General features: G+C 44.2%; 1 protein-coding gene across 1 annotated transcript; it reads left to right on the top strand.

Moving 5' to 3' along the window:
* CD40LG (CD40 ligand) lies at nt 1-27,861 on the top strand. The gene is made up of 5 exons (XM_083422527.1): nt 1-361; nt 18,898-19,047; nt 22,447-22,480; nt 24,087-24,143; nt 24,992-27,861. Exons 1-5 carry the CDS (start codon nt 212-214, stop codon nt 25,363-25,365), a joined length of 765 nt encoding a protein of 254 aa, XP_083278653.1. The 5' UTR covers nt 1-211; the 3' UTR covers nt 25,366-27,861.
* Nucleotides 27,862-27,977: the final 116 nt, after the last annotated feature.

The following is a 27,977-nucleotide window of genomic DNA, read 5'->3' as shown; positions in this document are numbered from 1 at the left end:
GAATTCAGGAAATGACTTTGTTGTCGCTGTTGTTGTGGAAGAGGAGTGTGAACAAATGGAAGATGAGTTTCCTCCCCAGGAAGCGGTGGGCAGGCAGACACACACACACACACACACACACACAGAGCACTTGTTGCTCTCTTGCGCAGAGTAAGTAGCGAGGTGCTTTTCAAGAGGCTCAGAGACGCAAGAATTCAGGAGATAGAGACACATGGACTCTGGTGAGCCTTATCCATCCACAACCCCGAGACCTGCTGGCTTCACCATGAAAGCCTTCACAAGCTTGATGGCAGTGTTCGTTATCGCACAGCTCGTTGGGACAGTGCTTTTTGGCTTATATCTTCACATGAAGGTGGACAAGGTAAGGCTGCTTCCTCGTTTGCTCTGGTGTCACTCTTTAAGGAAGGGCCAAATTGAGAAGGAAGGGTTTTCACAAGTGTGAGAACAACTTCAGGGTTTACTGCTGCAGATCATGGTTGTCAAGACTTCCAAGTTGTAGGATCTGCTGTCTTTTTTTAAACCAGCAAATTGAGATCCAGTAGCTGGAGGAAGATGCACAGAGGGGTGGGGAAAAGAATACGTGTAGTTGCATCCAACTAAATTCTCTTCAGAGAAGACCCGTTGAATTTGATGGACATTAAGACAATTAGTCATGTTTAATTTCAATGGGTCTGCTCTGAATAGGACATGTAACAGAGGGAAACAAATAGCAGGCAGATATGATAGATGTACGTATATATAAAAAAGTTTTTCATTATGTAGAGAAAGTCAATAGAAAGATTTTTTTTCCTCATTCTTTCTCATTATGCTGGAATCCAGCCAAGGACCAAGGTGAGAGTCAAGATAGATAATAGGATATATTCATGTGTAGCTAATTTGGGGCAATTTGCTGCTGAAAAAGTGCTATGATGTCATTACCTCACCTCAGAAAGGATGTTGTAGAGCTGGTAAAATGTTCAGAAAAGGGCAGTCAAAAGAACCAAGGAGGTGGTACGATTCTCATCTGAGAAAAGGTTACAACATTTGAAGCTTTTTAGTTTCCAAAAAATATGACTAAGAGGAGAAGTGATAGAAATATAAAGAATTAAGCGTGGTGCAGAAAAAGTGAAGAGGCAGAATGTTTCTCTAGCCCTCATGCTAGAATTTAGACAGGGGGCAGGCAGGTGTGTGGGACTCTCTGGTCCCGAATGGGGTAACTGTGCCCCTGAAGGACCAGGTGCGCAGCCTGGGAGTCATTTTGGACTCACAGTTGTCCATGGAGGCACAGGTCAATTCTGTATCCAGGGCAGCTGTCTACCAGTTCGATCTGGTATGCAGGCTGAGACCCTACCTGCCTGGAGACTGTCTCGCCAGAGTGGTGCATACTCTAGTTATCTCCCGCTTGGACTACTGCAATGTGCTCTACGTGGGGCTACCTTTGAAGGTGACCCAGAAACTACAACTAATCCAGAATGCGGCAGCTAGACTGGTGACTGGGAACAGTCGCTGAGACCATATAACACTGGTCCTGAAAGACCTACATTGGCTCCCAGTTCGTTTCCGAGCACAATTCAAAGTGTTGGTGCTGAACTTTAAAGCCCTTAAAAGCCTCAGCCTAGTATACCAGAAGGAACGTCTCCACCCCCATTGTTCAACCTAGACACTGAGATCCAGCTCCGATGGCCTTCTGGTGGTTCCCTCACTCCAAGAAGTGAGATTACAGAGAATCAGACAGAGGGCCTTCTTGGTAGTGGCACCCGCTCTGTGGAATGCCCGCCCATCAGATGTCAAGGAAATAAACAACTATCCAACTTTTAGAAGACATCTGAAGGCAGCTCTGTTTGGGAAAATTTTTAATGTTTGAAGTTTTATTCTGTTTTTAAGGTTCTGTTGAAAGCCGCCCAGATGGGCAGGGAGGGAATGAATGAATAAATGATTATGAATGTTGGGAAGATTCAGGAGAGACAAAGTCCTCCTTCACATAGTCAAAACTATTGAGTTCACTCCCTCAATAATGTAGTGATGTTGCTAGCTTGGGTGTTTTTAAAGATGATCAGACAAATTCATGAGGCTTCAGTGGCTATTAGCCATACTTAGTTAGTTTATTTAAAGAGTTTTAATCATTGGCATTTCTTCCTTCTTAAAATAATAATTTTTATTTTTTTGCCGCAGAAGCAAACTAACACATAACCATGTAAGCAGTAACAGAAGCACAGATGGCACATTTTTTGTTATAGGCATGTTATAGACATGCAATTACATTTAGCAAGAGTCATATGTAAGACTCTAGGAGTGAGTCGCGGGAGGAGTTGCTTATATGACTCTCCCAATTTATATAATCAGAAAATGGGAAGCAGTCTGCCTCAGAACTGTCTGATTTGGCTTCACCCAGATTACATGTCTGGATCTGACCAGATGTTCAGAAAAAGCAACGTTCCATACATTCGTAAGGTTCCCACATAGGAACCTTCGTTGATTTCCAGTGTTTTTCATTAGCATTTGTAAGCTGTGTACATAAATTAACACCATAAGACAACAGTAAAACTTAATCCTAAAACCAAATTCCCCGTTTATGGAATGTTCTCCCCAGAGAGGCTCGCCTGGCACCACCATTACATATCTTCAGCTGCCAGGTGAAAATATTCCTCTCTACCCAGGCCTATGGCCGTTAAGCAATCTATGGCCTGTTAAATACTTATGTGGGGGGGGGGTGTTATTATGGTTTTTATTTTATTTATTTAATTAATTTATATATCACACTATACCCAGAGGTCTCAGGGTGTTTCACAGAACAAAATCAAAATATAAAACCACAAAATATATAAAAAAATAAAAAAAATTAAGGCGCCAGGTGAACTTCTCTGGGGAGAACATTTCACAGACAGGGAGCCACTGCAGAGAAGGCCCTGTTCTCGTGTTGCCACCCTCCGGATCTCTCGAGGAGGAGGCACATGAAGAAGGGCCTCAAGAAGATGAACTCAGGGTCTGGGTAGGTTCATATGGGAAGAGGTGGTCCTTGAGGTATTGCAGTCCTGAGTCGTTTAAGGCTTTCAAAACCAGCACTTTGAATTGGACCTGGAAACTAATTGGTAGCCAGTGCAGTCAGACCAGGATCAGTGTAATATCCTCAAACTGTCTTGCTCTGGTGAGCTGAATTCTGCAGTAACTGAAGTTTCCGAACCGTCTTCAGAGGCAGCCCTACATATAACGCATTGCAGTAATCTACCCTTGAGGTTACCAGAGCATAGACAACAGTAGTTAGGTTATCCCTGTCCAGATAGGGGCGTAACTGGGTCACCAGCCAAAGCTGACGGAAGGCACTCTGAGCCACTGATCCTTTTATCCTTAAGCTGCGTATTATTACGCTCTGTATTGTGCTTTTATGATTTTGCTACATAAATTATGATGGTGGGATCTTTGCAGTATATAAATAATATAAATAAATAACGAAAAAAATAATATAATCCTGAGCACTTCCTTTAAATGGCTGCTGGTATCAGAAAGTCTTCACCATGCACTTGAAGTTCAGCAAGGAGAGTGGCTGTCCAGTCTGAGTTGCGAGGAAGTTCCACAAGCTTAGGGGATACAACACTTCATGCACAATGGCTATGTACCATCTCCTGCATTGGAGGGTGTATGCCCCCCCCAATGCCAGTTGCTAGGAATCCTAGAATCACAGAACTGTAGAGTTGGAAGGGACCCCAGAAGTCATCTAGTCCAAAACTTTACAATGCAGGAATCCTGCCCAGCTTTCCTTTGGTGAACAGACGCATTGTGCCCTAATGCTCACAAGTGTGGGGAGTGCTGTTGAGTGCAGGTCTCACTTTCATTTAGTTGACCAGAATGGTAGACTAGGTGGGATTTTAGCCTGATCTAACAGGTTGTGCTCATGTTCTTAGCTTTAGGGTGTGTGTGTGTGGGGGGGGATTGGATAAATTAATGGGGGAAAGGAAGCATATCAATGGCTCTAACCATCACTCAGAGATTGTTGAAATATTAAGCTGTATATAAATGCTTTTAAATAGATAAATATTGGGGCCAGATTTTACACAGTGCTGAACATGACATTTGTATTTGGGGACTAGTGATAATTTCTCCTCTTCACATTTTAATGTAAACCTGCCTCATCTGCACGTCCCAGACACGTGAGCAAAATGAAACAAAGCACTCCTTCGATATTGGGCACTTTCTTGAGTTTTGTGGTGCAGTTCCTCAACCAAGCTCTCTGCACAAAAAGCAGTATATTTGTGAAAACAATGCAGAAAACTCTATTGTATTATGGGGAAATTGTTTGCAAAAACATGTACATTAGGCAAAACTGCATTTGAGAATGTGCCTGTTAGCAGAAATTTGCACTAAAAGGCTTATGAATTTTCATAAAGTTTTGGAAAAAATGCAAACTGATAAGGCAGAGGAGAAAAGGGTTAAACCCTCCTCACACTTTGCAGCCCCCAAACACAATTCCTCTACACACACACGTACACACACGCACACAATTCCAATTATGAGGTAAAACCTCCATGATCAGAGGCAGTCTGCCCCTGAATGCCAGTTCCTAGGTAGTCACAGCAGAGGAAGGGGTTTTGACTTCCAGCTCTTACTTGTGAGCTGTTAAGAGACACCTGGCAGGTCCTTGCTGGAAGAAGGCTAGAATAGATAGGCCCTTGGTCTGATTCAACAGGGCACTTAAAAAACAAACACCAAAGCATTTATTTCTTTATTTTTAGGAAAGGATGTGGTACACCATTTTTCCCTCTCCGAGTGTAGGTGGAGAAGAAATCTTAGTTCGCTTCATGAGTATAGAAGTATTGCCTCTTATTTATCATAGAATTATAGAATTGGAAGGGACCCCCTGGTCCAACCCCCTGAGAGGCAGGAATAGGCAGCTGTTCCAAACAAGGATTGAACCTGCAACCTTGGCATTATCAGCACCACGCTCTAACCAACTGAGCTATACAGCAATGGCATAATAGTGTATCAGTCTATAGTGTGCCATGTGTCTGTGACTGGAATTAACCATCCAGGGATGGAATAAGCCCTTGCCACTTTGCTTATTAGTCTATTGAATAAAAACATTATTTTGCAAAGCTGCAAAGTCTTTCTTGTATATTTGTTTGTTCAGTTTCTTTGCCAAAGTGTTTGGCCAGATAAAATTATGCCCATTTTTGTATTGAACCTCCATTTTCACCTTTCCAGTCTTTTGCAATTATGGCAGGGCACTTCTGAAGAGCTTTGGTAAGGACCGGTGAGAAATTAAATTGGTTTGCAGCTAAATGAAACAGTATACACAGTGAAACACAGCTTTCTTTCAACCCACACTTCTCTGAATTTTGCAATGTAGTTCTGCAGCCAAGTAATGTGTAGATATGCTCAGGCAAAGTGTGCATTTATTAGTAAATAATTGCATATAAATATGCATTATATTAGGAGAAACTGCTTTGCAAAAACATGTATATTAGACAAAACTGCGTTCAAGAATGTGGCTGTTTGGAGTAATTTGCACCAAAATGCTTCAGAATTTTCATAAAGTCTTTTTTAAAAATGCGAACTGATATGGAAATGTGAAGAACTTAAGATTGGAAAACTGAGAAATTGAAGCTGGCATCCCTATTCTTGTGTTTCTAACCCACCTCTTTCAACTCTCTCGTGTGACTCTGACGGGAGAAAGACCCACCAGGAGTTCCAAGCATCCCAAGGGAACGAGCTCTGTGTTCCAGGACATGAAGTAGTTACTTCTGTGCTCACAGGCAGAATGGCTGACTGGAACATTGGGCATCAGCAGGTGGATCGTGACCAGCAGCCGGTTCACATAAATGGGGGCACCGCAGTGGCAACTGTGAGAACCCACTGGATAAAGCAGTGGTCTGCTGCGGTAATTTTACACGCTGCTTTTAATCACATTTTGGGTGGTCAAAAGACTGCTTTAAGTTCACATACTTAAAACAAGTGCTTTACTTACCTCAAAACATGGTGTGCCTGTCCTGTTGCACTTGGGGGCCCTTTTTGCTCATTCTGCTGTTTGCAGACCACAATGTCTGCCCCAAAGTCTTACTCTGATGGCGCCATTTAGGGAAAGCTGGAGACAGACTGTGGAGAGGAGAAAAGCTTGCTCTATAGAGATAAAAATATTAAACATTAAAAATATTTCTGTACCTCGGGTTACAGAAGCTTCAGGTTACAGACGCTTCAGGTTACAGACTCCGCTAACCCATAAATAGTATCTTGGGTTAAGAACTTTGCTTCAGGATGAGAACAGAAATCGTGCTCCAGCAGCGCAACGGCAGCAGGAGGCCCCATTAGCTAAAGTGGTGCTTCAGATTAAGAACAGTTTCAGGTTAAGAACGGACCTCCAGAATGAATTAAGTTCTTAACCCGTGGTACCACTGTACTATGCTTCTATCCCGTGCCTGTTAGTGTGCCTGTTTGGGGAAATTCACACTAAAATTTTGATGGATTATCACGAGGACCTTTAAAAATAAATAAATTTGCAAACTGATTTAGAGACTTGTAGAAGTAAATGTAGGATTGGAAACACAGGAAACTGAAATCCCTAACTCAGGGAGGTTTATAAACATTGCTTATACATAATGGTGGTACAAAACAAAATGAGATGGTACAATAGGGGAACATTTCTCTGAAATAAACCAGCCACTTTCAATAGCCTGAATAAAGACTGGGGATAGATCTGTCACTTTCACTTCTCCTGCTTTCACATTTTCCATTCTTAAAATCATATTTCTGCAGCAATTTGCAGTTTGTTTTTGTTTCTTTAATCCTCATGAAAGTTCACCAGCATTTTAGGGTGAATTTATCTGAAAACACATTTTTGTATGCAATTTTGACTAATGTACACATTTTAGCAAGCAATTTTTCCCTATATAATGAAATGTCAGTATGTTATTTTCACTAACATCTGTATTTTTCCTGCACACTTATATTTTAAGCATTGGTTTGTCAGAGAATTGTGTCATAAATTTCAGAGAAGTACAAATTTCAAAGGCTGGTTGTGTGTCAGAAAGTGTGGATTAGGCAGGTTCACCATTAAATATGTACTGAACTGAATTTCTTGCGCCATCCCTACTGAAGAGGTATATGTTTAGCCAGTGGCATACCATGGGTTGGCAGCATCCGGGGCAAGGCAATGATTGCTCCCTCTAACCTCCTTATGGCATTGCATGGTAGGCAACAGGTGGGCCTTGCTGTACGTCTTGGCCAGCCATTCCTCATGGAGGTTCCATGCCAGTTGCCACATTCACCCTCTTCGCTTGGCAAGATCTCAGGTGGGGGGAGTGGTGGTGGAGTTCCTGTCATGGAGGGTGACAGAGAACAGGCTGAGACGCCAAGCGAAGCCCTCCCTGCCTGTCTGCCTCTCTTTGGCCACACAGTGCGAGGATGGGCACTGGCAGGTCCCGGTTGAGTGGGTGACTGTCCTCTCCATTGCTCCCACCATGGGGTGTGCACCTTGCCTAAAGACACACACCAGGAGAGAGGCCCCAGGGAAGGGCCAGCGTGGGCCAGGGCTGGGCTCTGGCCAGCAGGAGTTCCACCCAGGAGCAAGTGTCCCTTTGCTGGCTGCATGGGGAAGAAGCCACTGCACAGCCCCGAAGGCCCAGCCCGGGCAAAGCTCATGTTCCCATGGCTCCAGAAGGTGGCAGCCATGTGGTCTTGGTGACAGAGCCTGCCATGGGGGCACCTGGTTAAGCCCCCCTCAGTATTCTTTGCCCTGGGCTATGACCTTCCTTGCCCCCCATGCTACTCCACTGTGTCTAGCTCCCAAGTCATTTAGGACTTGATAAATGAATCAGCCTCTCTACCCCTTTCAAAAGACATTCTGTTCTCTTACTAAATTTGCTCAGGAACAACTAATGACGGATCACCTGGTATAAAATCTAACAAATCATTCCTCAAAACCTACGTATAAAAAAAAGGCTGCAGATTGTTGATGAGGAAGGACTTCTCTTTGCAGGAGCCACACTCATTCTTCTGCAATAAGACTTGTTCTTCAACATGCTTAACAAATTTATCTTTAATAAAATTGGTTGGCATCTGTCTGTCTCAGGAGACAATTGAGGAGCGCGTCTTTGCAGTAAGTCAAACTAATTATTTAATAATAGTTCCCAACCATTTAATAGGGGTTAAGCTACTTAACAGGGACACGGGTGGCGCTGTGGGTAAAAGCCTCAGCGCCTAGGGCTTGCCAATCGAAAGGTCGGCAGTTCGAACCCCCGTGGTGGGGTGCGCTCCCGTTATTCGGTCCCAGCGCCTGCCAACCTAGCAGTTCGAAAGCACCCTCGGGTGCAAGTAGATAAATAGGGACCGCTTACTAGCGGGAAGGTAAATGGTGTTTCTGTTCTGTCTGTTCAGAGCAGCGATGTCACACTTGCCACGTGACCCGGAAGTGTCTCCGGACAGCGCTGGCCCCCGGCCTCTTGAGTGAGATGGGCGCACAACCCTAGAGTCTGTCAAGATTGGCCCGTACGGGCAGGGGTACCTTTACCTTTCAAGCTACTTAACCAGCCAGCAATGTTTCTCTTTTTCTTTTAAAAACGGCGTTGTGCTGGCTACCTTCCAAGTGCAGCCCTCTAATATTGATACCAATTTATTTATTGATTGATTTAATGCATTTATATCCTACCTTTCCCCCCGAAGGAGCTCCAGGTGGGATGCATGGTCCCCCCCCCCATTTAATCTCCATAACGACCTTCCCAGATAGGCTAAGCTAAGTGACTGGCCCAAGGTCACCCAATGAGCTTCATGGCTGAGTTGGGATTTGAACCCTTGTATCCCAGGTTCTAGTCCAGCCCTGTAGGTACGGTTCCCATACCACATAATTAGAAAATCAGCAGTTTATATTTGGGTTAAGAACTGTCTCTGAGCCGTTAAATTCCATCCTTTGTCATCTTTGTCTACCTCAGTTCTTTAGACATCCTTCCTAAATATATATATATATCAGTTGAGGTGGGCGGTGTGAAAATCTTCCATAGTGAAGAAAAACTCGAAGAATTCATTCAGTTTCTCTGCAACCTCCTTATCTTCCTTTAGCATGCCTTTCACTCCTTTGTCGTGTAACAGTCCAACTGCCTCCCTGAATGATTTCCTGTTTTTCACATATTTAAATAAATGTTTAGTGGTGGTCATTAAAAAAAGAAAAAGAAAAGAATGCTCCTCAAATTCTTTTGTTAGTTTGTTTGCCTCCTACACATCTGGGCAAGTCTAAAATCTGCAGTGCAGGCAATTATCCTCTTGGGGCCCACCAAAATGTGTGACCAAGCTTTTGAGTTCTCCAAAACTCTTTATCAGGCTGGCTGTTGAGCAAAGCAGGATATTTGCTTATTTTTATTTTTGGCAGGTGGGGTGGGGGGTGGGAGGTGGGAGGAAGAAACTGTCATGGTGTTATAGCCATAAAGCCCTCAATAGCTTAGGGTACCTAAAGGACCATTTTTTACAACAATCCAATTCTGTCTTCATTCCTTGCTTTGACTGGTGGTGAGTTCTGGAGAACTTGAAAGCATCCTCATTATTTTGTTGGCCCTTAGCAAGGAACTGCCCTACTATGGATTTCCCCCCATTCTTCTTATGTGCTAAATATGACTACTTCGGTTTCTTTTAATTTTTGCAAGGCTCCAGTTTTCTGATGGAAGCTTTCTCCTTGCCTTCAAGCACATTGTCATCCTTTTGGAATTGATGGGATATTTCCTAATCTGTGGTTTACACAAGGGAGGCAGATCCTGATGTAGATCATTATTCCCCGCTTGTTGCTGATGTAGATCTTCACTTGCCCCTTCTTCCCTGACAGGGAGAGGGGGCACCATTTTGTGGTTAGCCTCAGGTGCCAAAATGTCTTGGGCCGGCTGTGCCCCGGCCATACAGAAACATAGGTGCCCTGATAGCTCACACTCACCCTTAATCCAACCCTCATAAGGGTTTTGACTGTTTAAGAAAGAGAGAGAAACCCACTTCCTTTTCAGGATTTCAGTATAAACTCAAATGATTGCAGATTCATCATGAACAAGCTATGGCCATAACCCAACGGACTCTTCCCTTTGCAGATAAATTTTGAAATATCTTTTTGCCATTGTTTACAGCAGGCTGCATTACTTATCACAGGAATTGTCTGAAACAAGAACAACATTTTTGGCAATACATTCATCTTAATTCTGCAATTCTTCCTAGTAATGATAAATTCATTCTCCCCTAAATTTTTGATTCCTTTTTATTTCATTCCAATATTTCTCATAATTGTCCTTATAGATATTAACATTCCTAGTAGAGAGCCAAATTCCCAAATATTTAGCTCTTTTGTGAATCTCTGTCTCTGTAATTTGAGTTAACTCTTTCTTATCTTTTTCTAATAATTTAGTCTTGTTTTTGTTTATTTTAAAACCAGCAACTTGCCCTAACTCCTGCACAGGGAGAGAATTTTTTGGTTTTTCCACTGTAATAATCAGGTCATCAGCATATGCTCTCAGTTTATATGAGTTTTTCCCTACCTTAATTCCTTTAGTATTTTCTTCTGCTCTTATATTTCTCGCCAAGGCCTCCAGGACTAAAATAAAAAGCAATGGTGATAGCGGACATCCTTGTCTTGTTGCCTTTTGTATTTTGCATTCGTCCGTCACCACCTGATTGACAATTAATTCCGCTTTTTGATCTGAATATATTGCCTGTATTCCTTTTATGAAATTTTCTCCAGGATCCATTATTTCAAGAACTTTTTTCATAAATTCCCAATAGACATTGTCAAAGTCCTTTTCTGCATCTATAAGCATAATTGCTGCTTGTTTTTCATTTCTCACTTCCAGGTATTCTAAAATATCAATATTTCTCATGTTATCTTTCATTTGTCTCCCTGGAAGAAATCCTGCTTGATCATGATGAATGTATTCTTTCAAGATTATTTTCATCCTGTTAGCCATTATATGTGCGAACAATTTATAGTCCTTATTTAATAATGAAATTGGCCTATAATTTTTATTTAAGTTGGATCTGCCTCTTGTTTAGGAATTAATGTTATATATGCCTCTTTCCATGTCTTTGGGACCTTACCAGGTCTTAAAATTTCATCTTTGCTTCCTGTAATGGTATTGATAATTGTTTATATAATATATAATAACATTTAGCTGATAGTCCATCTGGTTCTGGCAATTTCCCAGTCGGGTGTCACATTTTTATAACACACTTTTAACATTATAACTGCCCAGTGTAGATCAGTCTCATGTCTGAAATTAGGGTGTGAAGCCACTGTAATTTACGCAGATATCTTGCCCACTATAAGCATTTCCCACCTTTGCCAAATGACCCTCCCCTCCATTAACAGGTGTTACCTAGAGGCATTTCCATTGTGAAATCACTTCAAATTTGGTTGGTGCTATTAATTCACATTATGTTTTAGGGGGACAACTGTGGTTCAGTGCACTGCTTTGCACGCAAAAGGTCTCAGGGTCTGGGTAGCAGCCGTGTTGCTGATCACCAGATTTTGGAAGAGGCTGGAAGGGGCAACTCTTGTGTCATGGTACTGAAAGGTGTGGCAGTTTGCTGTAAAATAAAAGCTTAAGAATAAGCTAAAAATGGCACGGGAGTGGTAGAAGCTAAAAAAAGCCACAGACAAATTCTTGGCAGAATGGTACTGTTTTATTAAACATGAACAAGACAGACAACAGAGGACTTCCTACGACAAGTGAAATCCTTTGGCTGGTTTGATTTGTGAGATTGTACTATTTTTATTTCATTGTGTTGGATTGGATAATCTGGACTCTCTTTTTGTGTTCTACATAATGGCTACATTCTGTGTGATATCATAGTTGCTAAGGGGGAAGGACTATTTATTTTGTTGTATATGTGTTGTTGTTTAAGCTGTAAGAAGAAAAGCAATTATCAGCACCTCCAGATAAATGCTGGAAATGTCCCCTGCCTGGAATTCTGGAGAACTGATTGCAGCTAGATCAGGGATGGGAATCTTTGCTGGCTTCTTATCTTACCAGATTCTTATGTCCCCACCCTTTCTGGGCCAATGTTAACAGATGGATGGGGCATCCCACCTGTCACCTGATGCCACTACAGCATCAGGCAATGTTGGACTTTGAAGCTCCAGTTGTCAGGATTTCAAAACAAAGTGTGGGACTGTTCAAAAGCCCTTTTACAAATACCCTGCTGCTCTTCTTCTTGTTGTTGTTGTTTAGTTGTTTACTTGTGTCCGACTCTTCATGACCCCTGGACCAGAGCACGCCAGGCACTCCTTTCTTCCACTGCCTCCCGCAGTTTGGTCAAACTTGGTCAAACTCATGCTGGTAGCTTTGAGAACACTGTCCAACCATCTCGTTCTCTGTCGTCTCCTTCTCCTTGTGCCCTTCTCCTTGTCCTGCTGCTCTTAGAACCTAAAAAAAAAAAAGGAGTCTCAAAGAGCTGTATGGTTCTGTTTGCAAAAGGGCTTTCAGACAGCCCTGCACAGGTCTTTGAACATTTGGTTGTCAAAGGTTCAAAGAGCAGATCTGGGACAGAAGGTTTCAATAGGAAATGATTTCCCATCTGGAGCAAAGCAAGGAAATGCACCTACTCTCATGTACAGCCTCATGCGTAGGGTATGTGGGTGTGATTTGCCCCAAATGGCCTCACTGGTCAAATGGACAAGCTCCGTGGGCCCACCCCTGAGCTAAATGGATCAGCATTCCTATGTCCTTGGAGCGCGTTCCTTCCCTGAGTCACCGAGGCTAACAGATTAATAACCAAGATAAATTTGTATACATTTGCAGCGAAAGGACAAATTTTATTTTTAAATGCTGTTGGGATCCAACTCCCACCAGCTCCTGCTAGCATGGTAATTGATGAGGGATGATAGGCATTGCACCCCAGTGAGGGTCAGAGGTTCCCCATCCATGTTTTAGAGTCCAAAAATTGATGATGCCTATGTGTGTTGCACCTGGTGCCATCTTCAGCTGCAATCCTATACCTACCAACGTAAAAAGTGCCTTCTGGATCAGGCCAATGGATCATCTAACCCACCACCTTCTTCTCACAGTGACCAACCAGATGCCTGCAGGAAGCTTACAAGCAGGATATAAGCTCAAAAGTGCTCCCCCCTCCTGTGGTTTCCAGAAACTGGTATTCAAAAGCAATACTGCTTCCATCTGTGAAGGCAAAACATAGCCTAGCCATGGTGGCCATTGATGGCTTTCTCCTCCATTGATCTGTCTAATCCTTTTTCAAATACATAGATAGATAATTTATTACGGTCGGAGACCAGCTTATAAAACACACTTGGGGATACAATCCCAGAAGGAAAGCAAACGTTTAAAACAATGTACAACAATAAATTTAAAATTTATAAATGAGATAAGCGTATAGACACTTAAAACTTTAAGATAAACTACTGCAGAGAGCTGAGTCACCCATGGAACCGAGTTTGAGGGTTTTCTTAATGAACTAGTTTGGGTCGGGGGATGGTCTGTGCCTACAGATCTGTACACAGAATCTGGCGACCATCCGGGTTGTCTTCTGATCTTTGCCTAACAGGAAAAGGTCAATTTTTTGCTTTTCTGGGAGGTCAGCAAGCCTCACCAGCAGGGGATCAATGGTCTTACTACGTGCCTCTTCATAAAAGGGACATCTAAAGAACAAGTGCTCTGGGCTTCCTATCTCCCCCAATGAACAGGAGCAAAGTCTCTGAGCATATGGGACTTTTTAAAAGGCTCCTTCCAGGACCGGTGAGGGCAGAGCCAAGCTTCTGGCAAGTGTAAAAGCCCTTCTTGCATTTTTGGATACGAGAAAGAATAGATATGCTGCCGGTGCGGCTATGTATATCTTGATTTCTCCAATTTTATAGTCGGGGCACCTTGAGCAGTCCTGTTGTCTCTCGCTGTCTATGATTCTTTGCCTGATTGTAGCTTTTGCCTGGCTCAACCCTAGACTTAGAAGGGCTTGAGGGGCAAAAACCAGTTTCTAAAGGGTGTTCAGGACTGCTGTCTACCAGCCTGACTGGAACTGGTCACAGAGGATCAGTGGGGCTATTCCTTGGGGGAGCAGATTCAATGTCAGCCATTTTTAGATTGATGTTAGGCAGATATAAGCCTCCACTCTCATCATCCCCGTTTCTAGTCTAAGCCATGCATTTGAAACACATGTGGGGACTTGTAGGAGAGCTCTAAAGAGTTTGGATTGAACTCTTTCAAGGAGGGAGAAAGCAGAGGAAGGCAGGCCCAGAAAGGATCAGTAAAGGAGCTGTGCCAACATTTTGGCCTTGTATAATTTTAGGGCCATGGGAACAAAAAAGCCCCCTTGTGCTCTGAAAATGTAAGAGTACAGTTTGCAGTTTTTTCCGCTGAGCTCCCAATGGAGTTTATGTGAAGTTTGTTGGTTCCTGAGGCCTGTACCACCATTCCTAGATACTTATAATTTATGACTTGTTCTAATTTATGGCCTTGGAGTTCCCAGCTTCTAAGCTTTGGTTTCCCCCCGAAAGTGAGTATCTTGGTCTTTTGATAGTTGATTTTGAGACATTCAGTTTCATAGTATGCTGCAAGCTTTCTTAGTGCTCTTTTGAGTCCAATGGGGGTTCTAGATAAAATTACCGCATCATCAGCATATAACAGGACCGAGCTATGCCAATTTGCGAGCTTCAGAGGGTGGAATTCTAAGTCATTGAGTACAGATACTAAACTATTTAAATAGAAATTGAATACTAGAAGGGCCAAAAGGCACCCTTGTCTGACTCCCCTGAAGGTTTTAATGGGGTCTGTTAGGTGTCCTAGGCGGCTACTCTTAAGAGCTGTGTTTGCGTGCAGTGGCTGAATTAAGAGCAGAAGCCTTCTATCTGTATTGGTACCCTGTAGTCTGTCCCAGAGTCTGGTTATGGTGACTGTATCGAAGGCTGCTTTTAGATCAATGAAGGCAGCGTATAGTGAGGCTTGCCCTCCTGATTTGTATTTGTCAATGAGATGTTGTAACGTTAGACAGTGATCTGTCATGGACCTTCCAGGTCTGAAGCCCACTTGTTCTATTGCCAGGATATCATCATTCTCTAGCCATTCTGTAAACTTATTAAGGAGGTGCTTTGAGTAAAGTTAGGGGCACGGGTGGCACTGTGGGTTAAACCACAGAGCCTAGGGCTTGCCGATCAGAAGGTCAGCGGTTCGAATCCCCGCAACAGGGTGAGCTCCCATTGTTCAGTCCCTGCTCCTGCCAACCTAGCAGCTCGAAAGCACGTCAAAGTGCAAGTAGATAAATAGGTGGGAAGGTAAACGGCGTTTCCGTATGGTGCTCTGGTTCGCCAGAAGCGGCATAGTCATGCTGGCCACATGACCCAGAAGCTGTACGCTGGCTCCCTCGGCCAGTAAAGCGAGATGAGCGCCGCAACCCCAGAGTCGGTCACGACTGGACCTAATGGTCAGGGGTCCCTTTACCTTTACTCTTTTTTTAGGGCACGGATAGGCTTGCTGTCTGACAGAATTTTCGGCTGTCAGGGTGGCTTTGTAAGCATTTTGCAGGGCTCTCTTGCCCTCAAAACAGGTGTCATCAAACCAGGGTTTATTTGATGTTATTGGTTTAGCTGGCCTTTTCTCTGTGGTATTAAAAAGATGGGGTTTTAATTGTTGGAGCAGGCTCTCATACTCAGAAATTCGGTCCCCAGAGCCAATTAAAATTGTACGGAGTTTTTCAGAGGTTAGAATCTCCTTCAGTTTGGAGTCAAGTGTGGGGGTCCATTTGACTTGGCAGCCAGGTCACTGTAATTTGGTGATCTCTGCAGGGTATACTGTTCTCAGGAAAGGCAACTCGTTTATAGGAGACACCTGCAGGTGCAAAGGGAAATGGTCCCCCTCTAAGAATGGGAGCACTTTTAAGTTCACTATTTTTGTTAGCAATTCACTATCAGCCAACATATAATCAATTGTGCTGGTTCTTGCCCCTGACATGAATGTATATTCCTGGGGATATTGCTCCTGGTGCAACCATTTAGGATATGAAAACTTAGCTGCCTAGAGAATTTGAAGAGGCAGGCTCCAGCAAAATTTGAATGTTGGTCCTTTGACTGCCTTGGTAGTTGGAACGCCTCCGGGCCAGAGGCATCAGGGTACCCTATTTTATGCCTGTATTTAGTTTCTAACTGGGGTCATCAGGCCCTAACCTTGCATTTAGGTCGCCCACCAGCAGGACCTTTGCTCCCGGATAATCTGCTAGCAGTAACCTGACATAAGAATCCACTCTATTCCAGTTGCCCTCAATGCCGTTTTTTGTTGTTGTTTTTTGCTAGTTGGGGGAATGTTGTTGTTTAGTCGTTTAGTTGTGTCCGACTCTTCATGACCCCTGGACCAGAGCACGCCAGGCACTCCTGTCTTCCACTGCCTCCCGCAGTTTGGTCATACTCATGTTTGTAGCTTCGAGAACACCGTCCAACCATCTCGTCCTCTGTCGTCCCCTTCTCCTTGTGCCCTCAATCTTTCCCAACATCAGGGTCTTTTCCAGGGAGTCTTCTCTTCTCATGAGGTGGCCAAAGTATTGGAGCCTCAGCTTCACGATCTGTCCTTCCAGTGAGCACTCAGGGCTGATTTCCTTAAGAATGGATACGTTTGATCTTCTTGCAGTCCATGGGACTCTCAAGAGTCTCCTCCAGCACCATAATTCAAAAGCATCAATTCTTCGGCGATCAGCCTTCTTTATGGTCCAGCTCTCACTTCCATACATCACTACTGGAGTTGGGGGAATATAAACGTTAATAATTAGTAAACTGCAGTTTCCCCAGGATATGAGTAGGGCCATTGCTAAGTGATCTAGGGGGGACAGCTCCTTACAGGTGCTTTTTCAAATACAGTGGTGCCCCGCAAGACGAATGCCTCGCAAGACGGAAAACCCGCTAGACGAAAGGGTTTTCCGTTTTGGAGGTGCTTCGCAGGATGAATTTGCTATGGGCTTGCTTCGCAAGACGAAAATGTCTTGCAATTCCTGGGGTTTTTTTTTCGCTCCCCACCCCCTTTTTCTAAGGCACTAAGCTGCTAATAGCCTTTTAGCAGCTAATCCGCTAATCCCTTAAACCTTTAATAGCCGCTAATAGCCGCTAATAGCGCTAATCCGCTAATCCGCTAATGGGCTTGCTTTGCAAGACGAAAAAACCGCTAGACGAAGAGACTCACGGAACGGATTCTTTTCGTCTTGCGAGGCACCACTGTACATCAACGTTGTTGGCCATTACTGCCTCCTGTGGAACCAGGGGCCCATTGTGTAACTGGTGAGTAGACCAGCCTTCAAGGCATCCAAATCGTTGGTCATCCTGGTCTCCTGGGAGAGCAAATATGTGCTACATGAAGAAAGACTTCCTTTTGTCTGTCCAGAATCTTACAAAACTAAACTTTATTGGATGTCCACAAGGTCTGGTGTTGTGAAAGGAAGAGAAAAGCTTTTCTCTAACCACTTTCTCCATGCTGTGCTTAATTTTTTATAAACTTCCATCATGTTCCCCCTTAGTTGCCTTTCCTCCAAACATAAAAAGCCACAAAACAACCTTTCCTGGTTGGATACTTATTCTGTATGCTGGTTCTACTACTACTACTACTATTATTATTATTATTATTATTATTATTATTATTGGGTTTTTCTCAGTTTTCTATTTACAGATCATATTTTAACCCTTCTACTATAATCCACATAGACTTCCAACCTTCTTTCCATGGCAGTTCAGATACATCTTATTTAGCTACATATCCATTAATTTATCCACCCTATTTTATCCCTTTCCCTATCACTGTTGTTAAAGTTAAATTTAACGTCACATCATTGTAGATATTCCCCAAAGTTCCGCACTCACCCATCACCTGTTTTTCATTTTGAGTTCTTAATTTAGTAGTAATGCTTGCTAATTCTGCGTATTCTGTCAGTTTCTACAATCATTGTTCTTTTCCTGGAATCTCTTTGTTTCCGATTTCTAGCGTACACTATTCTTGCTGCTGATGTTGCATACAAGAATAAGTTGTAGACCTTTTTTCCCCTTTTCCTTTTTTGGTATTTCATCTCTGGGAGTAGTCCCCATTGGACTCAGTGGGAATCACTTCTGAATAGTCAGGTATAATAAGATGGCACTGTCAGAAGAGATACTCTCTCTTGTGTAAGAGTGAGGAAAGGAGGCCTCTTCCAAGACGCTGTCTGCCGCCTGATTTTTCTGTAAGAAATTATATGTAAACAACACATTAACATTTAGAAAACCGTATGACTCAGTTGGCTGGGAATGCCTCTTTAGTCAATTTGCAGAGCAATCCTATACAGATTTACTTGGTGGGAGTACGCTGAATTAATTTGGGTGCAATTCTATTACTGGAACTGTTTTACAGGTTGAATTACTTTAAAAGCATTGTATTGTCTTTAAGGGTGCCAACTCATCAGGGTCGAGCCCTTTTGGGGCCCCCAATATTTTTGGGAGGGGGCTGAACCCCCCAATGTCCCCTAAAACCAGGGAGCAGATGAGGTCTTCTCCTCCTGCTGGTGCTACTGCTGTTGCAGAGGGGAAGAGGGTTGAAGCAGCCCCCCATGAGTGAGGGTGGCAGGAGGAGGAGGAGCTGCTGGTCAGCTCCGCCCCTGGCTCCTCCCAATGTCCTGACCTTGTGCTTGATGTTGGCTCCCCCAATCAACCCTTGCAAGCTGGAGCCTCTGATTATCTTCATATATGGAATTGTTTTGATTATTATATTTAGGGAACTGTTTTTAAGCTTGTTTTATTACTACAGCTATTTTAATTGTTTTATTATTTTGTTTTTTATTATTGTAACCTGCCTTGGGATCTTGTGATAAAGGGTGGGTAAGAAATACCAATTAAAATAAAATAAAATGTGTAGGATTGCACACTATGAAATGGGTTTTCAATCAACTCATCTAACTAATGAGTCCTTAGTTCTGCTATCTGGTGGCAAGCTGACTTCTCGTGATCATTCCATCTTCCAGGTCGGAGATGAGATCAGCCTGCGGGAAGATTTTGTGTTCCTCAGAAGACTACAGAAGTGTCGGAAGCCACAAGACGGTGATGCAACCCTCCTGGACTGCGCAAAGATATTGAGCAGCTTGCAGGACCTACTACAGGATCAAAAGAGCAAGGTAGAAGAGACATGGGGGAGGGGGATTATTGGAACTGGTAGAGCAGAAGGCAGGAATGCCAACAGGAAGTGGAACCAGAGCCAGTCTCTTCCTGTCTGAGTTCTGCAAGGAGAATGTTGCGTACCCTCCAACACATTGAAGGCAAAAACTGGTGTGCCATCTTCCCATTTTTTCTCATGAAAGGATAGTGGCCATTTTGGGCACCATGATCTCATGTGATTTCATGCAGAAATTTCTCATTGAAGAAAGCCACTAAAATTGTGTGTTTTGGGGTGCTATGTTAAGGTTCCCAAATGTCCCCATTTCCCGGGGACAGTCCCCAGATTTACAAATCAGTCCCCTGACAAAATCCATCTGTTTAGTAGGAAGTTGAAAAATGTCCCCAGATCCATTGGAAAAAAATCTGGTAACCTTATGCTATGTGAGATCACAGCCCTGAAAAAGCGTTTTTTGGGAGGAAATTGCAGTTCGAAATGGCCACCGTCCTCTTGAAATATAAAATGGGATGCCCTGGTTTTTCCAGGACACTTGCATGGTAGGAACACTGAGACTGTGGAGGAAGAAACTGGTGAGCAGGGCTGGTTTTTATGCAAGAAGACAGGCAGGAGGGGCGAAGAATGAGGTTGGTGGGGCAGTGCCTTGTTCACCCTAGTGAATCAGCCTCCACAGGGTTAACGCCTGTCCAGGACTGGTCTAGTTGATTTTGATAGGCAACAATCTCTGCAAAATGACCCTCCCTTCTTATTTGTGAAAGCTAGTGACTTCTCATTTTTTAAAAAAGATAAGAGAACCCCTGGACGGTTAAGTACAGTCAAAGGTGACTATGGGGTGTGGCACTCATCTCCGGTTTCAGGCCAAGGGAGCTGGTGTTTGTCCACAGACAGCTTTCCAGGTCATGTTGCCAGCATGACTAAACTGCTTCTGGCACAATGGGACACCATGACAGAAGCCAGAGTGCACGGAAACACCATTTACCTTCCTGTTGCTGCAGTACCTATTTATCTACTTGCACTTAGGGGTGCTTTCGAACTGCTAGGTTGGCAGGTGCTGGGACAGAGCAACGAGAGCTCACCCCGTCCCAGGGATTCAAACCGCTGACTTTCTGATTGGCAAGCCCAAGAGGCTCAGTCCTTTAGACCACAGTGCCACCTGTGTCCCTTTAACCCCCCCCCCCCTTTTTAGTTGCAATCCATGAAGGCATGTGCTGTAATAAATGTGTCAGGTGTTGCAAGCCTGTTTCTTTCCCCTGCAAGAGACTAACCTGGCTACCCATTCAGCAATTTTAGCATCTTTGGGTTGCTCTTCTTCACCAGGGCTAGGGAACCTTTTTCAGCCCAAGGGCCACATTCCCTTTTGGATAACCTTTTGAGGGCCACATGCCAGTGATGGGCAAGCCTAAGGGCAAAAGTAAGCTGAGCAATGAATGCAGATTTTGCTTTTGAGCAGTAGTGCTATATACACTCACACAGAGATATTCTCTGTCCAGGCAAGCAAGAGGCATTATCAGAGTTCAAGGACACAGACCAGCTAGGCAAAAACACTCAGATTGTGAAGCAGGACCAGTGGAATATGTGGCCTAGGGAGGATTATGAGGGCCAGGCAGAAAAGCCTGGAGGGCACATGTGGCTCCTGAGACCAAGGTTCCCCATTCTTGCTCTCTGCTATACGACCAAAAGGTTGAGCAAGGCTGAATGTGGCGATGCAAAGCTTTGGGTCTGGTAGGCTCAGTCCTTTAGCCTTATCCACACCCATTGCCTGCTCTCCAGCCCTGCCCTTCCCCTTCATAGGGGTCCTCACTGACTGCATATATGCCGTACATTTAAAGAACAATACCCGAGCAAATGATAATCAGCTAATGGTTCCTGAGCAGTCTGATGCACAGAAATGTGGGGACAGTTCCTAGGCACATCTGCCTGGGATCAGGCCCCTGCTAAATTCAGTGGGACTTCCTTACACACATACATAGATGGACAGAAGCATTTTCCCACCATGGAGGTGATGGAGTGATGGGGAAAGCACAATCAATGGCAAGCATCACATGTTCATTGATGCCAGGAAAGGCCAAAGCTCATCTTGGAGGGCATCTGCCTTGCCTGCAGAAGGCCCCACTTCAAATCCTCGACATCTCCAGGTAGGGCTGGGAGCAGCCCCTGGAAAACTGCTGCCAGTCAATGTAGATAATACTGAGCAAGATGGATAGGCAGTTTGACTAAGTAAAAGGTGTTTCCTATGTCCTGAGTTGCTTCAGATGTCTTTTTGCACAAGCTTTCACTGACCAACAATATTGTACCCTGTTATTTATGATCCTGTTTTATTGAGGTGGGGTGGAGGGTGCACGGCTTAGATTTCAAAATATTAAGCTGTTGAGACATGTTTTTAAATTAATAATGCAGAAAAGCATCATTTGCAGAATGCACACCAGTCAGGCAGCTGCAAATGTGCAGGATCTCTGTCAGAGAGAGAAAGTTGACAATTCTAAAATTAGCTCCTTATATGTTTTAATGAGCAAGGAAACCTGCAGCGTCTCAGTTTCTTCTTAGAATATGCCCATTGCGTTTTCGCACCCTCATTTTTACTTCAGCTTGTTGAGTCATTCCTGTACTTGTTCCCAGCATTTTAACCATGCAAAGTCAAGAAAAGCAAAATCTTTTGTCTTTCTTTTTGAAAACCTGCTTTGTAAGCAGTAGCTCTGCCACACACAAGGGTTTATTTTTTGCAGCCAGTGAGAAATAGGCAAAGCAGAATCTTCTGGGCAGCTGAGGGCAATGGAGGTGGCCAAACTGAATGTCACCTGAAGGAGGGGTTAACAAAGACAAGGAAGGAAAAAGAAACTTTCCTAGTTCCAGGAGAGAACAACAAAGGCCGTGTAAGAATTTAAGGAGGGGGGTCATGTGATAAGAGCTTTGGGATGCTGCATAGAAATGAAGGGCCTGAGGTGAGATGATGGACAACCACAGAGGAGAAGTTGAAAGCTGTGGCAAAGTGAAAGATGATGCCCAATGTGTGAATCAAACTTTTCAGCAAGGGGGCAGAGAGGAAGCGGTTGTATTTCAGAAGGGAGGGGATACATGAAAGTATCTAGAACAGGCTTCACTCAAATGTTTCCAAATGTTTTCAACTACAGCTTCTATCAGCTCCAGCCAGAACAGCCATGGCTGGTTAGTGAAGGCTGGTCTAGATACACAATAGCTCATTTTTGCATCTCTGCTGATGAAAAAACAATTACCTATTTGGAATGTATTCAGGTTGAGAGAGCGAGGAATGTAACAATGGGCTTGCCACAGAGATGCAGTGCTGGCTGGCTGCTCCTGGGTTTTGACAACTGGAGAAGCATGTATTGTATCACACAGATGCTGCCATTCTTTTAATATTATCTCCTGCCTCTTTAAATTGCTCTAGAATCAACAAGAAAGCCTCCTAGCCAAGAGAACAGGTATGTAAGGAACTCTTGAAATGAAAACTCAAATAGAGAGTAATCAGGCCAAAGAGCAAAAAAAAAAGGGGGGGAGGGGGTGCCCTGGCAGAATCTGAAGCACCAGGGCTGGGGTGGAGATGACACTTTAAAAACTCCAGCACCAAAAAAGAGGTGATGTAATTTGGGGGCAAATCATACTCCCCCCCCCCCAAAGCAGCAAGTTGAAGAAGGAGGGTTGGGTATAAGTTGCTCAGGTTTGGGTGGGCTATGCACTTAGTCACATCTGCAGACCCTACATTTAAACCACACGGCGTCCCCCAAAGAATCCTGGGAGATATATTTTGTTAAGACTGCAGGGTTGTAGCTTTGTCAGGAGTATGTGGCAGTACCCAAGATTCTTCAGGCAGAGCTGTAGCTACAGGGAAATAAAATCTAGTTTTGCCCCTGCTTTGGGGGAAGCTATGACTGTTACAATGGTATAAATGCACTTTAAAGGCAGGGCACATGAATGTGATCTGTTCTGCACATTCTGGGTGGAGACTGAGTCATCGTACCTAAGCTGGTCTTCTGAAAACTTGGCCACTTTTTCTTGTTTGTGCAATCCTTGCTGGGCTGTAGCTCAGAGGTAGAGCTGCTGCGTCACACCCAGAAACTCCCATGTTCAATCCCCAGCATCTCCAGGTAGGGTGGGGAACTTCCCCTCTCCAAAAAAACTCTAGAGAGCCAACTGCTATCCAGTGTTGACAGAGAGGAACTAATTGTCTGGTTCAGGAAAAGAGAGCTTCCTATGCTTACCAAAATGGGCTACTTTTCTGACACCAATGTTGCACACGCTCCACTCCTCTGCAGGAGACTGGTGGTGTTCATAGAATCGCAGAGTTGGAAGGGACCCTGAGGATCTTCTTGTGCAACCCCCTGCAATGCAGGAAAATGCAGCTGTCCCCTTTGGGGATCAAACCTGCAACCTTGGCGTTATCAGCACCATGCCCTAACCAACTGAGTGTTGTAGCATTTGTTTATTGAGCTAATGTGAGGGACTCAATTTAATACTGGAAACATCAGAAACTGACGGAAAGCAGACTGATCGGTTTGTCCACCCCTAGGTTGTACCTTCAATCCCATAATTCAAGGAGAGGGTCATAGCTCAGCATTAGAGCTTTGCATGCAGAATGTTCAAGGGCATCTCCAAGTAGGGCTGGCGGGGAACCAGTCTGAAATCTTGGGAGAGCAACTGCCTGTCAGATAATGCTCAGCTGGATAGACCAATGGCCTGACTCAGTATAGGGCAGGGCTCAGCAACCTTTTTCAGCCGTGGGCCAGTCCACCATCCCTCAGACCATGTGGTGGGCCGGACTATATTTTTTTTTGGGGGGGGGATGAACGAAATCCTATGCCCCACAAGTAACCCAGAGATGAATTTTAAATAAAAGCACACATTCTACTCATGTAAAAACATGCTGATTCCCAGACCATCCGCATGCTGGATTGAGAAGGCGATTGGGCCGCATCCAGCCCCCGGGCCTTAGGTTGCCTGCCCCTGGTATAGGGCATCTTCCTGCATGCATGATGGCCCTGAAATGAGATGAACATGGGCAAAGTCATATGGAGGCTGTTTCTCTTCCAGGTGACAAAAGGCAAGCTGCGAGCATCCACCTGGCTGGCTGGAAGAGCAGCAAGAGAGGTGAGGAGTAAGAGTTTGTGATAGTCTATCACTCATACCCACGTTGAGGAGAGTGTGTGGTTTTTGAGGGACGGAAAGAGCAAAGTGAGCAACACTTTCCTCTCCTTTTCTTTCTCTTCATGTGAGAAATTGAATATGCATTCAGCACTGAATACAGAGGAAAATACTTCACGAGGAATTTGGGTCAGCTTCTACCCACTGAACTCTTGAAATTAGCCCCATTTAGTAATTCAGAGAGAATTCGTGGGCATCCAATGAAGCTGGATGTTGGGAGATACAGAACAGAAAACAGAAAAGTCCTCCTTCACACAGAGCACAGTTAAACTATGGGACTTACTCCTGCAGGAGGCAGTGACCAATTCTTGGAGGAGAGGGTAATCAACGGCTACTAGCCAGGATGGCTCTGCTCTGCCTCTGTGGTCAGAGGCAGTGATGCTTCTGAATCCCAGTTCCTGGAAACCACAGAATGGGAGAGTGCTCTTGTGCTTGGGGTCATTGGGTTTCCCATTTCCCAGAGGCGTTTGGGTGGCCATGGTGGGGGAAAGATTCTGGACTAGATGGTCCATGGGCTTAATCCAAGCAGGCTCTTCCTATGTCCTTATGGCAAGATTTGCCCATCCCTAGAGACAACATATCTCTGTCTGGGAATAGTGGACATTATTGTGATACTGAGTGGGATGTCTTCACTTTAGCAGCCCATATGCTAAAACTGAAACAATACAGAGAAGATTAGCATGAGGCTGAGAGAGAAGTGAGCTATAGAGCTGAAATGGTAAGCACGAACTTGCCCAGCAGTGCTGATAGAAATGCTCCTCGAATAAATATAGCCTATCTTTTCTTCCCCACAGTTTTGCAGTGGAAAAGGCCACCCTATTCTCCAATGGATAATGACACATTTTCATACCAAGATGGGAAAATCAAAGTTGGCAAAAGAGGACGGTACTATATTTATTCCCAGGTTGCCTTTTGCACCAAGCCAGAGACACATGCATCATTCAGCCTCTACGTATATCTGAACCTTCCATCAGAGGCAGATCAGCTGCTGTTGAAAGGAGTGGGGACTCACGGCACATCAGACGATCTGTGCAGCCTGCAGTCAATTCATGTAGGGAGAGTTGTTGAGCTCCAGGAAGGTCATGTCATCTTTGTCAATGTGACGGACTTATCTAGAGTGAATTATGACCATGGATATACATACTTCGGCATGTCTGAACTATCCTAGGAGAGGCTGAGAAGATGGAGCTTTGTTGAACAAAGCTGGTCCCCCAAATCCTATTTATAATAACCCACTTCATATTTTGTTTTATTTTTCCTTCCACCCTGTATATTTTATTTTATTTATTAATGAGAGTTGGAGCATGGCTCCTCAGAAACAAAATGCAATACTGGAAAGCCAGGCTTCAACAGATGCAGCACAGGTGTCAGAAGTTGCACTGGGCTTGTTGATACGCTCCATCCTAAGCACTTGTGTGCTGGCACAACAAGTCTTGGGATTGCTTTTCACATTGCTTCCACTTCCAGAGCTACTAGCCAAATAGTTAGAAAAATCAAAATGCAACTCATACTTTTCAGACATGACACACATATCATGGGGGAAAGCCCATAGCTGAGTGGTGCATGCTTTGCATGCAAAAGGTCCTAAATTCCATTCCTGGCATCTCAGAATGGGGCGAGGGGAAACCTCTGCTTGAAAGCCTGGAGAGCCACGGCAAGTCAGAATAGACAATACTGATCAAGCTGTAGCTTTTGAGCTCTTATTTTAGAAGCTACCACTGCAAAGGCAGCAATTTTCCAACTCACCTTTAGCGTCACAGTCTTGACGTACATATGATGCAGAGTTGTGTAACATTATTTTCCAAGACAGGAAAGAGCATGTTATGTGCAAGAGATCTGACTGAATAAGAGAGAACGTCACAAGCAGAAGGAGCTGCAGATGACAATGTTCATGCAGCCCTTCCTGAACTTTATGGATGCCCCCGAGTCCAGCTATCCCATGATATGCATCTCACTATGCCAAGTCGCAACTGGCATGCAGAAAGCGCAGTATATGCTGGCTTGTGGGTCTTGTGCGGAGAGCTCAAGCAGATCTTCCACAGCAATCCCACACCCCAAATGTATGAGTGTACTTAATGATCAGTCTTTTTATAATGACCTTCCCATAATTTTTGTGAACATTGTTTGAAACCTTGCTTAATTTAGTGCAGTTCCTCCTTTGCAAGTTAAGTTGGAAAGAGAAAACAGTCTCTAAAAGAACTAAAAGTCTTTTGAAAAAGGTTCACTTCCCACAAGATATTCAGATGCTTCTTTTGCCCCCATTGTCACCTCTGGTCAAAGAGGTTTGGCAAGCTTTCAAAAGCATAAAACCCTACAAAACCTATTTAGCCTAGGTCATATGTGCAATGAGTTTACGGACCATGAGTGCCAATCCCTCTTTCAAATTGCCTTCAATTCTTGAGGTGATAAAGTTTAAAAGTGACGCATCTTTGCTGTGCCTTATTGGCTTATTGGTTTTTAATTGAAGTGGATATTTTAAGAGGTTTACAGGTGAGGTCCAGGAACTACTGCTGCTGCTGGGAATCCAGATTCTCTGGCAAGGCAGGAGTGGCAATGGAGACACATTCCTGTGCTCCTCCTTCCCTTTAGCACCTTCCCCTATTGTTAAACAGTTTTACTTGCATCCCTGGGGCATGTGTGTGTGTGTGTGTGTGTGTGTGTGTGTGTGTTAGACCAGCTCCTGAATCACTCTCCTGCTTTGGGGGTGGGGGAGGCCAGCACAGCTTCACTGCTGGACTGGGTCCTTCATTAGGCTTCTGATACCAGTTGTTTCAGGGTGTCTGCAGAAGGAGCAGGAGGTCCAGTATTTCAGGAGTGGAGACACACAGGCCATGAGGTCAGATGTGGCCCTCCAGGCTTCTCTGCCGGCCCTTGGGGGGCTTCACACAGGCCATACCTCCTCCCCAGGCCCCACTGCTCACTGACGCTGCTTCACTCTCCCCTTGAGTTTTCATTTGCCTGGCTGGGGTGTCTTGCCTTGAACTGTAATAACACCTCCTCCTTGGCTGGATGGAGAGATGTACATGCAGAAGAACGTTGCTGGGCTGTATCCAAAGCACAGAGAGTTACCCACTGCTGGGATGTGGCGCCTAGAGGGTTGCCCAATAGGGAATGTAGTCTCCGGGCTAAAATCAGGTTCCCCACCCTTTCCGTATTGGATCTCCTCTGATTTTGGAATTTTTTATTTCTCAGCACACCCACAAGACATATGTAAAGTGGTTTCATGAGCAGTCGCTTCTTCCCAGGGAACTCTGGGAGCTGTGATTCTCTGAGGGTGACACACAAGGTCTCCTAAAAATTCTCAGCACCCTCAAGAAACTAGTCCCTAGCATTCTTTGGGGGAAATCCCAGGAGTTAACGTGATATGAAAATGCTTTAAATATACAGTGCAGACAAATCCTCTGTCTTTACAAAGAAAGACCTGATGATGATGCATCCTATAGCTTCCGAGACACCATATGATCCCACTCTAAATAAGTCAGACTTTATTTTGCTATCTTATGTAATCTGCCTTAAAGGGAGTGATGATAAAGAGATGCGTAATTCAGTAATTTTGTGTTGAAGGTGACCTATGGAAAATGATATTCTGTGCTACTCTCTCCTGAGATCTTGTCGTGCTTCTTAAAAGAACCTGAAGTTTGTCTAAATAAAACATGTTGTTCTACTGCTGTGGCTTATTTGTGTGCAGTGCAGTCCAAGGCACAGCTGCTAAGAAGGAAGAACCAGGGAATTCATTGGGACTTAAAGGTAAAGATAAAGGTACCCCTGACCGTTAGGTCC

Source organism: Podarcis tiliguerta, assembly GCF_965153285.1.
Source record: "Podarcis tiliguerta genome assembly, chromosome: Z".
Taxonomy (NCBI): domain Eukaryota; kingdom Metazoa; phylum Chordata; class Lepidosauria; order Squamata; family Lacertidae; genus Podarcis; species Podarcis tiliguerta.
Note: the sequence above shows the minus strand (reverse complement) of the source record. Positions and strands in the feature narration are given on the sequence as shown.

Bases quoted from the DNA above. Each gene is read 5' to 3' on its own strand.
- CD40LG (XM_083422527.1), top strand. From the start codon at position 212: ATGGACTCTGGTGAGCCTTATCCATCCACAACCCCGAGACCTGCTGGC. The intron at 362-18,897 runs GTAAGGCTGCTT...TCCATCTTCCAG, and splicing joins TTCACATGAAGGTGGACAAG to GTCGGAGATGAGATCAGCCT. The intron at 24,144-24,991 runs GTGAGGAGTAAG...TCTTCCCCACAG, and splicing joins CTGGAAGAGCAGCAAGAGAG to TTTTGCAGTGGAAAAGGCCA.